The 15,055-nt window shown below is 35.6% G+C and overlaps 2 protein-coding genes across 6 annotated transcripts in view; one reads left to right on the forward strand and one right to left on the reverse strand.

The window, feature by feature from the left end:
* Positions 1 to 15,055, forward strand: part of ECHDC1 (ethylmalonyl-CoA decarboxylase 1) — an 83,360-nt gene that overhangs the window by 66,123 nt on the left and 2,182 nt on the right. The gene's annotated exons all lie outside the window — the stretch shown is intronic.
* RNF146 (ring finger protein 146) overlaps positions 1 to 15,055 on the reverse strand; it is a 23,314-nt gene continuing 8,259 nt past the window's right edge. For 2 of the 5 annotated variants that reach the window (XM_026504763.4, XM_044386307.3), the window contains exons 2-3: positions 11,949 to 12,056; positions 1 to 2,321 (exon numbers count right to left, since the gene is read on the reverse strand). In XM_026504763.4, the coding sequence (XP_026360548.2) occupies positions 1,241 to 2,321; positions 11,949 to 11,950 (1,083 nt within the window). In that variant the 5' untranslated portion in view covers positions 11,951 to 12,056 and the 3' untranslated portion in view covers positions 1 to 1,240. Of the gene's footprint in view, positions 2,322 to 10,707; positions 10,727 to 11,948; positions 12,057 to 14,512; positions 14,678 to 15,055 lie in introns of those variants that run through there. The other 3 variants (XM_057311061.1, XM_026504767.4, XM_057311062.1) reach the window with 3 other exon arrangements.

Consider the following 15,055-nt stretch of genomic DNA (forward strand, 5'->3'; position numbering starts at 1 on the left):
TTTCAAAGTAGTGACAGTTTTTATTTGCTGTGGTAACATTCAATTCACATTTGAAAAACATATTAAAAATAACTTGCATATGCTTCAACACGATCCTACCGTTTTGAGTTAAAATATATTAAGACAAATTCACATTATCATTTTTTAGAACCAAATTCTGGATTACCAAGTTAACCCAAGACTTCCTATTTTGCCACAGATTCTACATTTTCTGTAAAGAACATTTGTGCCTACTGATGCTGTTTACAAATAAGCCTACCATTTAATTCATTAGTGTCAGGCCACTAATGAAGACTGGCAATGGAAATCTAAAATATGTATGGTCTCTATCAGTTATGTAAGAAATTTAAGTCTCATCACTTTAGGTTTATTTCCATACATACTCATGCCGTGCAATTGCTTGTAGATGGTCTATTCTCTGAAAAAACCCACTTTCCTGAGCAAGTGACTAAGCTGAGTACAACCAACTCAAACCACCGCCTGTTTACTGACCTTTGGCCACAAACGTCAAAGCGTTTCTTTCCATCCTCTTTCCAGACTCAAACAACAGACAAATTATTTTTGATAAACTCTAGTATTTATTAAATTATAAATTCTGTAATCAAAAAGAAAAATGCAGATCAAGAGAAACCTCAAACTACAAGGACTAGACAGCAAAGCCTATGGGAAACGCCGTGAAGTATGTTACAGACAAGATTCTGAAACACGAGTTATTAGCTGTTTTCTTTACATTTCCATTTCAGTAACTTTACTATTTAATAGTTGTTATTCATCTATTTTAAAATCCCAAATTCACATCTATTCTCACATTAATTAAGCTTCCTGTTCATACCGATACCAGACATCTCATAGGAGCCAAATTTTAGTAATGGTTTTACGTCAATCCATGCAGAAAAATAAGACACAATGCAAGAGTCAGATGAGGACTGTTAATGCACAGATAATACGCACACGCTGGCCAAAAGAACTGAAGAAATTTTAAAAAACTATAAAATTAACAGACCTCAAGAAAACTGGGTTATTACTAAACAGCTCTCAACTATTAACGCCAAGTTCCTTATATTAAATAAATTCCTCAACAGAGACGTGTTAGACATTTTAATTACAGGTCTGTCCTCCCCATACCCCTTCCCACCCCAACTCCCAAAAATGCACTACCAGGGATGAGTATAATGTTATGTGGGCAGAAATTTACAGATAACCATTTTAACTTTGAGCATGGAGCTGAAGACTTTTTTATTTAAACTTCAGTTACTGTGCACTGTCCATCAGGCCTTCTAGATCTGACACCAGCATTCACTGTTCCACCCCCTGCTACTGATCGATCAGTTCCTGATCGATCTGATCGATCAGATACTGTCTGGTTTGCATTAGGAACCAAAAGTCTCTGTTGGGTCAAGGAGTGTTGTGCAACAAGCACAGATACATCCTCACTATCACTACTGGCATCTGATTCGGTTTCTTCAATGGAGGTGTCTGGTGCAGGTACCCTGCCTGAAGACGGCGATTCATGATCTTCCTCTCCTTCTCCCCTATGACTCCTTTCAGCTATGCTGTCTCCACTGAGTTGCAAATGAGCAAAAGAGTCTTCCAGAGAAGTGCTTGCATCAGGGGATGGTGTTGCAGGGCTTGTTAACTGACCATCTACTGATGTCAGGGGCCTTACAGAAGACACTAGAGGCTGAACAGAAGAAGTGCCACTCTGTGCTGATACACTGTCCGCTCCGTCGGCAGAGCTCTCTCTCGCTAGGTTTACAGTATTAGCATCACAGTCCAGCCTAAGTCCAGCTACTCCCTTCTTTGGTATATCTATTATATCCCGCTTAATCTTCCTGCGACGTCCATGTTCATTTCTCCTGTACTGAACCATATTTTCAAGATCAGCAACATACAGAAACCCAGCAATTAACATTTCAGTGCTCTTTTTACCTTTGGAAAAAGCATCTTCCAGCTCTCTACTAGTGCGCTCATCATACTGCCACCACCCATTTCTTCCTTCATAATACCATGCATATTCACCATTTCCTCTACTCGCGGCCTTGAGTTCTTCTGGTGACAATAAGGTTGGCTTGTCAAGGAAATCTTCAGGAATTTCTTGTCGACAGAGGGCACATCGCTTTCCAAGCCATGAAGCTCCCTTTACACACAGATAGCAGAACACATGCTTACACGGCAGACTGACTGGGTGAACACATGTTTGCAGACAAATGGCACATTCAGGGACAGTTAGAGAAGGTGCAGGATTCGCACAGGACTCATTCGCTTTCCTGTTCGTAGGAAGCATGTTTATTGAGTGATCAATTTCACCACAGCCAGCCATCCTAAGAAAATGAGAGAAAATACATATAATATTAAAACTATATTTCAACTCTTCCAATATCTTAATTCAACAATTCAGATTATTATTAAGCACCTATTTTATATGTGTGCTACATACTGGACAATGGGAAAACAAAAATGAAAGAAAAAATCTAACTTGTACAGAAAAATCTTTTTAATTTGTTATGTCATTAATTTATACTTGTGGGGAGCAATGAGGCACACAATGTTAAGCCAAAAATTAATAAAAATACAACCAAAATATAGATTTTAAGTAAATATACCACTTCCATTCAGTCACAGAACTTATGACATATAACTAAATGCAGATTTAAAAATGTTAAATGACAATCTATTCTAGACTGACTTTTCCAGTCAGTGTGGAAAGTAGTCAGAGACACAGAAAATGGTTGAAAGTAATATAGATTCCGATTACAGAAGGTGGTATTTTGTGGCCTGTTACGATAGTACTAAGTGGCAATTTTGCAAACACTACCATATATTAATACACTTTTGGTACGTGACAAGCAGACCATATGAAATTAAGACTAAATCCTACAAGTTTTCTACTCCTGCTGTATATTTAAAAACACTTGTTAAACCAGTCATTTCATTACCCCTTCTATGAAAACACGCTCTTGTGATGGCCTTTCCTTGTTGTTGCTGCCTTTTTCTAAACCATATGCTCTTCTTGCTTACTCTTTAAAGATGATGTCATCTATACCCACGGCTTCAACTGTTACCTATAAACAAATGTCTCAAATTGGTTTTAGCGGCCCAGGTCTCTCCTTTCAGCCCTAGATCTAGACAGATTCTAACGGCTATTTTAGATTTCTTCCTGGATGTCTTGAGGGCAAAAAAAAAAACCCTTAACTCATATCTGTTTCTTCCTTATTTACTCCCTAAAAGCTCCCCAACCCCAATGACACCATTATCCATCTGCTTTTTCAAGCCAGAAATCCATCACTGAAACTGCCCTTCTCCTACTCCTTGCATCCAAACATCCCCAGATCTTATCATTTTTATCCTAAGTATCTCCTGAATCCACCTACCATGCATTTCTACCCTTCCCTAGCCACCACATGAATACTGTTTATTAAATTACTGAACATGCGTTTTAATTGGTCTAGCCTTACCTCTTGCTTAAAAAAATGATTTTAGGATAAAGACTAGGATCTATAAGGCCTGCAATGGTCCTGCCCCCCCAACTCCCACACCAGCCTCATCTCTATCAGACTTCCCCTTGATCAGGCTTCCAATCACACTAGCCACTCCCTTCAACAGGTTTTCTCTACATCACTCCCTTCAATAGGTTTTCTCTACATGAACATTTCTTCACTTCCTGCCTCCCACATCCCCCATGGACAAACTACTACCCATCTTACTACCATGTACTTCTCACTCCTAGCACTTATCAGAATTGCATGGTTACATTTATTCGTGTGTTTATTTTGTTAATGTCAGTCTTCCCCATAAGCAGGTGGGCTTTGTAAAAGCAAGAAACAGATCACTTTTGGCTTGTCTCTCTGTATTCCCATACAAGACCTGGCAGATAGAGAACACTCAAATATTATTAGCTAAGAAAATGAATATGTTTTTCAATGAAGAATATAATACCATCATATACAATAGATGTTTTGAGTCTTATTTTATTATTTTTTAAAAGATTTTACTTATTTGTCAGAGAGAGAGAGAGAGTGCATAAGCAGGGGGAGCAGAAGGTAGAGGGAGAAAGAGAGTCCCCGCTGATCAAGGAGCCCCATGTGGGACTCCATCCCTGGGATCATGACCTGAGCTGAAGGTAGATGCTTAACCAACTGAGCCACCCAGGCGTCCCTTTTAGTTTACTTTAAATAACATTAAGTTAAACCATCTGACAAACTTTTTTAAAAGAATTTACTTGTACGTACCTTGGGAATGGAATGGAATAGCAAGAAATGAAGTTATAAAGGTAATCAGAAGTCAAATGATGGAAGTCTTTTTTGTGCCCTGCTAAAGAAGCATCTGATTTGATTTTATCCCATAGTACTAGGAAACCACAGATATTTTAAAAGGGGAGAAAATGGTAGAGGAAGTGCACCAGTGATATATAAAAAGATTGAGAAATAGAGGTAAAGGAATCGCAGAGATTCACAACCATTAATTAACTGCTGCTTAAAATGACAATCCCTCTGTACCAGCTGATTTCGCTCTTTTAAACAAGGAATACTTAGAATTTAATCACCCTAAGGATTTCTGCCTTTTTCCAAGATCAAGCATTTAAAAATGGGTACAGTGGTTACAAAAGGTGTAGTCAGTAAAAATGTTTATGTTCATCAAAGCTTGAAGAACAATCCTCTTAGGCTTTCATCACAGCACATCCAGTCCAACAATCCATTCTCTTACTGCTTTTTTCTGTGTCCTTGGTTCCTCAATAGACAAGGTTCAAAACGATAGCAAGTTTTGGAAAAGACTGTACTTATCTAGAAAAGAAAGTGGCACACAGTCCCAGTGGAAAGAACTGAACACTATGAAATACTTGATTTCCAAACTCTTTTTTTCAACCTTTAATTCCATTTCCAATCAACTGCTTTACCAGAACCTCTAGGTTACACATACTAGTAAAGCACAACTTTCTCCCAACCTATGGTTAAGTTCTAGCAGGTATGAACTCTTCATATGTGTTAGGCGCTTATAGGAGCTTCAAAGTATTTTGTGATAAACAGTATCTTGTAACTTAACAGTCTAAGTTGTAAGTGAAAGCGCTTGCTTCTCAACTGGTTAATTAATGCTGTCCACCTACTTCCCCTGAAGTGAAATGGCCGTGCACAATACATTTTGTTAGACTCCCCACAACTCATCTGTATTTCTTAAATACAAAATCTTAGTACTTCCCAAAGCCATGAGAGAGAGAATACCACGTATTTCAATTTACATTTGGCAAAGATTCAGAATACTTTTGTCTGTTCCAGGTAACTTTACACTGTGGTAACAGTCTATGTATATTACTTTCAATTCTGCCAAATATAAGCAGCACCTAATGTACCTGTAAGAGGTTTTTTAAAAATCACACACTTACACTGTGCTTCTGGGTCTCCAGCTTTCTCATCAGTAAAATGGGGATTATTCATGTTCAACTCAAAATTATTGTAAAGTGAATAAATTAAATGAAAGCATAAACCTGTAAATGAAAGCCTCTCTTAATTCATTAGTTCCTATTGCTACATTTAAACCTCAATGTAACTTTAAACATTTTGGAAACAGAAAGAACTAAAATTAGCTACAGAATGGGAGAACAAGTAATATGTATATTCTTACATCCCTTTCAATTTAGGTTAAAGAAATTAGTTGTCAATGAAATTCCTGAAAATCTTTTATATCTCCATATTTATTTAAAGCCCCACTTAAGAAGAAGAAAAAAAGAGAGCCATCATCCATTTTGATTCTATTCATAAGACAAAAATGGAGAAGGGCTACTGCTCATCACTACTTGGAGGAAAAAAAGCAGCAACGTCTTGAATATAATAAGTACATATAATAAGTATAGATGTTAAACTAAGCTATCTAGGTACCCTCTGGGCAAAGGACAGGCCCATAATTTTAAAACTTAAAAAAGAAAACGAAAAGCCTTATAAAACGTGAACAAAATATCCAACATGTAATTTGGATGAATACCATACTTAGAAACAACAACATAATCCCAAACCCTGCTGCATTTAAGTAAAATTGACCCCAAAAGTCAATTTTCCATTAGCTGGCTTAGCTTATCTACCAAAAAAAGTTTTCAACCTAAAAACATTATCTCCACCCTGCTTATTAACATGATCAATGTCTTATGACTCTTACTCTTGCACAAATGAATAAACCTAAACATAATTTTAAACCAAAAAAAAAAAAAAAAATCAATTACAACCATCCCAGGGGAAAGCATGAACTGGAAAAGCACCACACCTGGAAAGGCAAAACAATCCGTGGGGCAGGTACTTTGGTTCTTTCATTAAAATGAAGGATACAAATTGGATAAACATCAGGAAACAGACACAAACAGCTAAAGCTTCATTGTTTCATCTAAAGCACTTTCAACTATTAATTTGCCATAGCAAATTATAAATTCTGATTCTGTCTGCCCAACAAGTTGTACTGTTAGTTTATCACCAACTAAGAAATGAGGAGTACAACTTAGTAAATGCCTCTTACATAATTCTAGATGAGGCACATAGTGGACAAGATACAACTGAGATATATAACAAGATAAAGACAAAGTAACCTAAACTACTAGCCTGCCTATAAAACATACTTCAAGATCACTTTTATTGCCATTTTCATCTACCCTACAAAGTCTCTACTTCGCATAGCTTCAATGATCTTCAAATAGGCTGGAGGCTAAATGTGTGCAGAGGATCATACCAATATGAATTTAAAAAATGTCTTTTTCCTTTTCGTAGAGCAGGATTTGAAAAACAGTTAATGCTAATCAAAGAGAGGTATTCATTCCCTAACTAATAAATATCTTCGGAAACTCCAGAGGTTGTTCTGGAAAACAGAATTTATTTGCTGGTTACTAAATTAAGAATAATCTATTATGTAGAAATTTGGAGTGAAGTTCAACTCTGCTGAAGAACACAGTAAATATTTCACATTTCAAATATTTCTACTTTGAAGACTTTACTAGTTGAATTCTTAATGTGATGTAACTTCTATGCAAAAGTCCCATTCTTCTTCCCATAAGTAAAGTATGTATGTTAAATATTTCTGGAAAACAAGTAAGCCTTCCCTTCAAGAAGACAAAATATAGAAGCGTATGGTGGGCAAAGTTAGTGGAAATCGCCAAGTACTCAGATTTTGTTTATTCTTCTTGAAGACATCTAATCAAAAGAAAGATAAAATTACTATAAATGAAAAAAGTCTTTGGCTTACAGAGTATTGAAGAACTTTACAGCCAGCAATAAAAATTCCATATATTGCAAATCAGGTTTAAAAGTCTGGGCTCAGAATACAATTATAAACACCAAAAAGAGAACAAAGTGTAAGTTAACAAACCACCTTTTGTTAAGTGTCAACCTATCAGAGAAGAATGTCATCTTCCTTCTAAAAACTGACTATTAAAAAAATTTCTCAAATCATTAGCTCTGCTGGAATATAAAGAGTTCAAAGTTTAATACAAGTTAAAAATACAGCTTAAAAATTTAAACAATGTCCGAAGTCCTTAAGATAAAATTCTTTACTTTTCATATTGCACAGTGTTTAATCTCAATACTATTAGGTGTTTATTGATGCATATTTTCATTACATTAAAGTATAAATACAACAACATTTATTGTGTAATATGTGCCAGGCACTGTTTGAAGTACTTTACATCTAATCCTCACATTAACCTATAAAATGGGTCCATTATTTTCCTTATTTTACAGATGAGGGAACTGAGATACAGAAACCTCAGTGTTAAGCCCAAAGTCACCGGCTCCATTCATAAGTGACTGAACCAACTCCAAATCTAGGTTTCAAATCCAGATGGTCTGACTTTAGTCTGCACTCTTAGCTACTATGAATGCCTCCATTATAATTATGGCTATGATGAAATGTACTATGCAAGAGGAAGTGCTGCAAAGACCTTGTACACTGTTATCTTAGTAAGTTTAAATATTTATTCTAAATACCAATGCTTCTTAGATATTATTTTTTTAAAAATTTTATTTGTCAGAGACAGAGCGTGTGCGTGCAAGCACAACAAGCAGGGGGAGTGGGAGAGGGACAAGCAGGCTCCCTGCTGAGCAAGGAAGCTCGACGCAGGACTCAATCCCAGGACCCTGGGATCATGACCTGAGCCGAAGGCAGACGCTTAACTGACTGAGCCACCCAGGCATCCTGGTTCTTAAACATTTTTAGATCACAGCATGATTAAGAAGAATTTGATGAAATGTTACATATAATTTCAAAGGATTCAGGATCACTATGAAGCTGGTCTACATACGAACTCCTAAGCAGGCAACAGGAATTCACTGAAAGGTTTTATGTAAGGAAGTGATACTAGGCTTAGCAGTTTATTAAAATCATTTGGACAGCTTTTTGGAGGAAGACTTAGTGGCATGGGGTAAGAAGTAACTACAATTTATAGTAGTCCAGGTATAAGATAATGGGAAGGAGGGTGCAGATAAAGTTCTAATAAATGAATATAAGAAATACTTAGGAAACAAGAGAAAGCATTTGGTTACTGATCAACGGTGGCACATCCATCAAAATTCAGAATCTGAGAAGAGTTCTGTTTCAGACGTAATGACTTTGAGATATTTATAAGGTCTCCGGATGAAGATAAGTAGTTGACAGTTGAATTTACTAGACTGGTACTCTGAAGAAATCTAAGCTGAAAAAAAGTCTGATGAGTCACTAATATATGGTTCTTACGAGACACGAAAATGAATGAATGCCCAAATTAAACCTGCAGAGGGAGCAGACAAAAGGCCCAACCACAGAACCTTAGATTATTTCGGTATTTACTAATGAGGCAAAATAGCTTACAAAACATGTCAAGAAATGGTCAGAGAGAGATGGGGAATAAAGAGATACCACCACCAAAATAGCTACAAGGGAGACATTTGAAAAAAAGAAGGGTCAATCAAGCAGAGCACTTAACAAGAGTTAACTATTAAACTCATGAAAATTTCCACTTTTAGAGTGAAACGTATGGTGCAAAAGTTGTGAGCACCACCCATAATTAGCTATTTTGATTTCCCAGAGACTATCAAGCCTCTTATCAATAACTTTTTACTCAGTCAAGACAACTTTCTTTCCCTGTTCCCCCAAAGACTATTACACAACTTCTCCAACTTTTTAGTATAGAGGTATCCTGGACTCCTGTGTCATTAAAAAATTAGGTAAGAGTGAATCCCTGAAATTTATCTCTATTTTTACTCTACCCTATCATCATTCCTCTTGGCTCAGGATGGGGTACTGCTAGTTGTTTTGAAAAGCTAACTCCTCAGTTTCTGGTGTTTGTAGCATCCCAACTGCTGGAAGATTTTGGTTAATATTCTCAATCCTTAAATTTCAAAATCAACTACTATCCTTAGTCTAATGATCTCTTTCAGTCTCAATATATTGGATCCCATTACGCTGAATGATATGACCACCAACTCTTTTTCTAAAACTTTATACTATGCATTTCCATGATGGTACTCTCTCCCAATTCTTTCTATTTCATTGTTTTCTCTTTTCTCTAGCTGCCCTTTAAGTACCAGTCTTCTTCACAAAGGCTCTGCATGTGGCCCTATTTTCATACTACATTCTAGGCATAGACAATCTACTGAGTATTTCAAACTAATACATATACCACCATGACTCCTAAAATCTAATATACAGAACCATGCCAACTGTATTTCCCATCTGTATTCAAAGAATTTACCTCAATATTCTCCAAGGACCCAAAATCAAGCAGGACTAAAACCAAAATTATCTGTTCTCCTAAACCTGAATCCTCTTTCCTTTGTTTTTGATCTTGCATAAAACTTAGAGCCATCCTCGATGCTCCCTTATTCCTTGGGCACTTCTCTTTTCCATGACAGAAACTTCTTTAGAATGTGTGCCCTTCATTCCCAAAGCCGGTGATCCCAACTCTGGCTTCTTGGAAACACTCTTCTACTAACCGACCAAATGGCCTCCCTGACTTCAGTCCTTTCTCCTTCTCATCCCTTTTTCTCAGTTCAATCATGTCTAATTAGTCTTCTCTTCAATCTTAAATAGTTTTCTACTGCCTACATTATCTAATCCAAATTCCCAAGCACTGGCTTCCAAGTAAAACTGACATAGCCGATAGAGTAAAACAGACTTACCTAAAATCCTGGCTCTATTATTTATTCTCACTAAACTGACCTAGAAGAGTATTTCCCAAACTTCTCCAAAAGTAAGAATTAGCTGATATGCTCTACCCTGTAAATTTGCACATATATGCGGTACAGTCTAAAAATCTGTGTTTTTAACAAGTGCCCCACAGGATTATTCTCAGAGAAATTTGGAAAACTGACCTAGGGCAAATGACTTCATCTCTCTAATTCTGTTTCTCCAGTAAATGAGCTACTACCATTTTTCACAATGATTCAATTCAATAATCCAAATACAATACCCAGTAAGCACCAAGCAATACAGTAACTAAATAAACACTCACTCCCTTTACCAACTCTGAAGTCTCTTTCTCCCCACGCCACTTTGCCACATGGGATCGTTCCCTGACTCCCCTAAGGTGCCCTGATATTTAGACAACTGTGCCCCTCCTTCATTCCCTTGGCTTGAAAAATACTTCCTAATTTTCTCAGCTTGCTAAAATTCTACTTATTCAAGATCAAGCTAAAAGTTCTTCTCACTCTGAACCTTCATATGGACTAAATTCTCTTAGTTCCAAAAGCATCTTATTGTTACCTCAATATGGCATTTCTTCCAATGTTTAATTAATAATTATGTTTCACTTCCTAGACCATAGTCTAGTTCCTTGATGGCCAGCACCTATAATATTTAATCTACAGGATTAAAAAAAAAAAAAAAAATATATATATATATATATATACACATATATACAGGCAGATAACATACGAACAAGATTAAATAAAAGATATATTTGCCCCAATTTTAAAGAAAAATGCTCACAGGTTTCATTTTTCTTTTACCAAATTCTCAACACTAATGATATATTGCCATACTTTTAACATATCATTAAAGCATCATATTGAAAAGTAGATAGCAATAGTTACATGTCAAACTGACAAACATGTGAAATAGTATCTACAGGTTAGATAATGTTCATATTACCTTGGAAGACAGAAATATGATGTTCATCATGTAAAAATATACATCAAGAAAAGAATGACAACCAAAATGGGCAAGATCATGGTAATGTCATATTTTAAAGCATATTTCACAAAAACTAAATGATAGGAAAACACAACTGGTAAAACTGGGGGCTAGAGTGAATTCAGTATTAATTAAAATGCAATAATATACTAAATCTAAAAAAATCAATTAATCTAGGGGCACCTGGGTGGTGCAGCTGATTAAGCGGCTGACTCTTGGTTTCATCTCAGGGTCGTGAGATCAAGCCCCATGTCAGGCTCTGCATTCAGTGTAGGATCTGCTTAATTCTCTCTCACTCCCTCTTTCTCTGCCCCTCCCTCCCCTTCACTCCCTCTAAATAAATCTGTTTAAAAAATCAGTTAATTTAAAAAACACTTTAATTTAGTGAAACAGGCTTTTAATAACTAGTGTTTTTAAGTCCCATTAAGTCCCTCTTATTTATAAAAGGTGATACTGTCTGCCTACTTTAGTTTTTAAGTAAATTACTATGTAAAGAGAAAGTAGAACCTAGAAGATCTAAAAATCTTTCCAGTTTTTTAGCCTTCTATGAGAAAATTCTTCTGTCTTCAGTTTCATTGACTTTAAAATAAAAAATAGAATAAAAATTTTTCCTGATTAAGATTTCTGGGTATCTAACATTAACAGTAATTTCACGTGAGTAAAATTACTAACTCAATAAAACATCTAAAACTCAATACAAAACACTCATTTTGTATAATTAGAACTAAATATAACATACACTTGGCTTATTGCATTTTATCAGTTCATTGAATTTACTGCACCTTTGGGACAAACCATGATGCCATACTTACATTTCTATTACAGATCCCACAGTTGTATGTCACAAAAATAAAAGATCATCTTCACCAGCAATCAAACAGCGTGTGGTATTTTGTCTTCCACTGCTGGTTCATTCTGTGCTGCAAAAGAAATTATTTCATCAACTTCTATACAGACTAATTATGATCGACAAAATTAGTCAATTATGTATGATCCTTTAACAAAATTCAGTGGCAAATTTTATCTTAAAAATGACAAAATTTCAAACAAGAGTACCTGCTTCATCACTGCTATTCAACACAGTACTGGAAGTGCTAGCTGGAGCAATTAGACCAGAAAAAGATATGAAAGGCATACAAAAAGGTAAGGAAGAAGTAAAACTATCTCTATTTGCAGAGACAGTAAAACTACCTCTATTTCTATATAAGAAATCCCAAGAATCCCCAAGAAAACCACCACTAGGGGTAATAAATTCAGCAAAGTTGCAGGTCACAACCTCAAAGTACAAGTCAGCTGTGTTTCTACATCTAGTAGTCAACAATCCAAAAAGGAAATCAAGAAAGCATTTTAGAGAATGCTCAAAAATTCCATTTATAATAGCATCTAAAGAATAAAATGCCTAGGAATCAACTTAACCAAGGAGGGAAAAGACTTTACAATGAAAACTATAACACACTGCAGACAGAAATTAAAGGAGAGCTAATTAAATGGAAAGACAACTGTTCATGGATTGGAAGACTGAAGATGACAATACTACACAAACTAATCTACAGATTCAACATAATTCTTATGAAAAGCCAATCCTCAAACTCATATGAAATTGTGAAGGGCCTAAAATAACCCAAAACAATCTTGAAAAAGAACAAAGTTGAAGAACTCACACACCGAGATTGCTACGGTAATCAAGTCAATGTGGTACTGCCATAAGAACAGGCAAATATACCGAAAGAGGAGACAGTCCAGAAATAAACCCGCACTTGTATAGACAACTGATTTTTAAAAAGGGGTGCCAAGTCCATTCAATGGGAGAAAGCACAGTCTCTTCAACAATGCTAGGACAAGTGAACTGTCACATGCAAAAGAATGAAGTTGGACCCCTGCTTCACACACATACAAAAGCAAACTCAAGACAGACCAATAACCTAAAAGGAGGTAAAAGCATACAACCCCTAGAAGAAACAGAGGGGTTTATCTTTATGACACTGAGTTTGGCAATGAATTCCTAGGTATGAATGACACCAAAAGCATGGGTAATAAAAGAAAAAACAAATTGTGGACTTCATCAAAATTAAAACTTCTGGGCATTGAAGGAAATTGTCAAGCAAGTTAAAAGTCAACCTACAGAATGGGAGAGAATCTTTACAAATCATATACTGATAAGGGTTTAATATCCACAATACATAAAAGAATGCCTACAACTCAACAACAAAAGGACAAAAAATTTTTTTGAATGGACAAAAGACTTGAGTAGACTTCTTCAAAAGAAGATGTAGAAATTACCAAAAAATACATGAAAAGATGCTAAACATTGTTATCAGGGAAATGTAAATCAAAACCACAAGAATTGCCACTTCACATCTATCAGGATGGATATAATTTAAAAAAAAAAGGAAAATAATAAGCATTGGTGAGAATATGGAAAAACTGGAACCCTTGTACACTGTTGATGGGACTGAAAAATAGACCAGCCACCGTGAAGTCTGATGGTTCCTCAAAAAAATTAAACAGAATTACCATATAATCCAGCAATTCCACTCCCAGGTATATATACCCAGAAGAATTGAAAACAGGGACAGAAACAGGTACTTGTAAACCAATGTTCTCTGCAGAATTATTCACAAAAGTCAAAAGGTGGACAATAGCCAAGCACCCATCAACAGAAGAATAAACAAAATGTGGTATACAAATACAATGGAATATTATTCAGCCACAGAAAGAAAGGAAGTTCTGATATATACTATAACATGGATGAGCCTTGAAAGTATTATGCTAGGTGAAATAAGCCAGACACAAAAGGACAAATGTTATGATTCCATTTAAATCAAATATTGAAAATAGGCATATTCAGAGACAGAAAGCAGATAAATTATCAGGGGCTAGGGAGAGGAGCAAACAGAGTTATTGCTTAGTGGATACAGAATTTGTTTATTTGTTTGTTTTTTTGGAGCTAAGAGAGTGTTTATGCTTAATGAGCTATTTTTAAAGAGTGGGTAAAGTGATTCACCTATTACTTGTGAATGGATCTTTCGAGTGTTTGTAAGGTACTCAAAAGAATTGATCCGTTCCAACAAAATTTTCTGAGCTTTTATACCAGGCTATGTAATAAGATTACCGTGGTAAATCATTGTTTATAAGCTGTTAATAAGCTATAATCTACAATCACCAATTGTGATAAATGCTATTGGTGCTTCAGTATTTTAGAGATTATCACTTCTCGTGTAATTATACTCTTATTCTTTTATAAAATTTTGCTGAACTCTTTTTGTGGACAGTACAAATGTAAGTTTACATCAGGCCCTTGAGTTACTTGCATTACTAGAATACTAATAAAAGGTTTACATTTCTTGATTCTTAGGCATATATCCAAATATCTTACCATTATAAAATGTGTCTTCTAAACAACAGCTTGTCATGCAGAATAACAGCAATAAAAGCAACAATGGAGACTTCAGTGGCTTTTCATTAACCAGTCAACTTCTCCAGCTAAATAAATAATGGTTTTGCCTCAAAACACTAGGGTTTAGATTTTAATAAAAACTGGCTGCATTAAAAAAAAAAAAGAGAGAGTGTTTATGTACAGTGAAGTAATGCCAAAGGATGATATAACCTTCCCATTGTCAAGTGATTTAGCCATCTGCTACTGGATAAGTTCCATTTCTTTCTTTTTTTTTTTTTTTTTATGATATGTTAGTCACCATAGAGCACATCATTAGTTTTTGATGTAGTGTTCCATGATTCACTGTTTGCGTATAACACCCAGAGCTCCATGCAATACATGCCCTCCTTACTACCCTTCACCGGGCTAGCCCATCCCCCCACCAGAATTTCTGTTTAAAATGATAAAGAAGTTGTAGAAATATATAGTGGTGATGGTTTCAAAACATTGTAAATGCAATTAATGACACTGAATTATACATTT

The sequence above is a fragment of the Ursus arctos genome, unplaced genomic scaffold (assembly GCF_023065955.2).
Source record: "Ursus arctos isolate Adak ecotype North America unplaced genomic scaffold, UrsArc2.0 scaffold_13, whole genome shotgun sequence".
Taxonomy (NCBI): Eukaryota; Metazoa; Chordata; class Mammalia; order Carnivora; family Ursidae; genus Ursus; species Ursus arctos.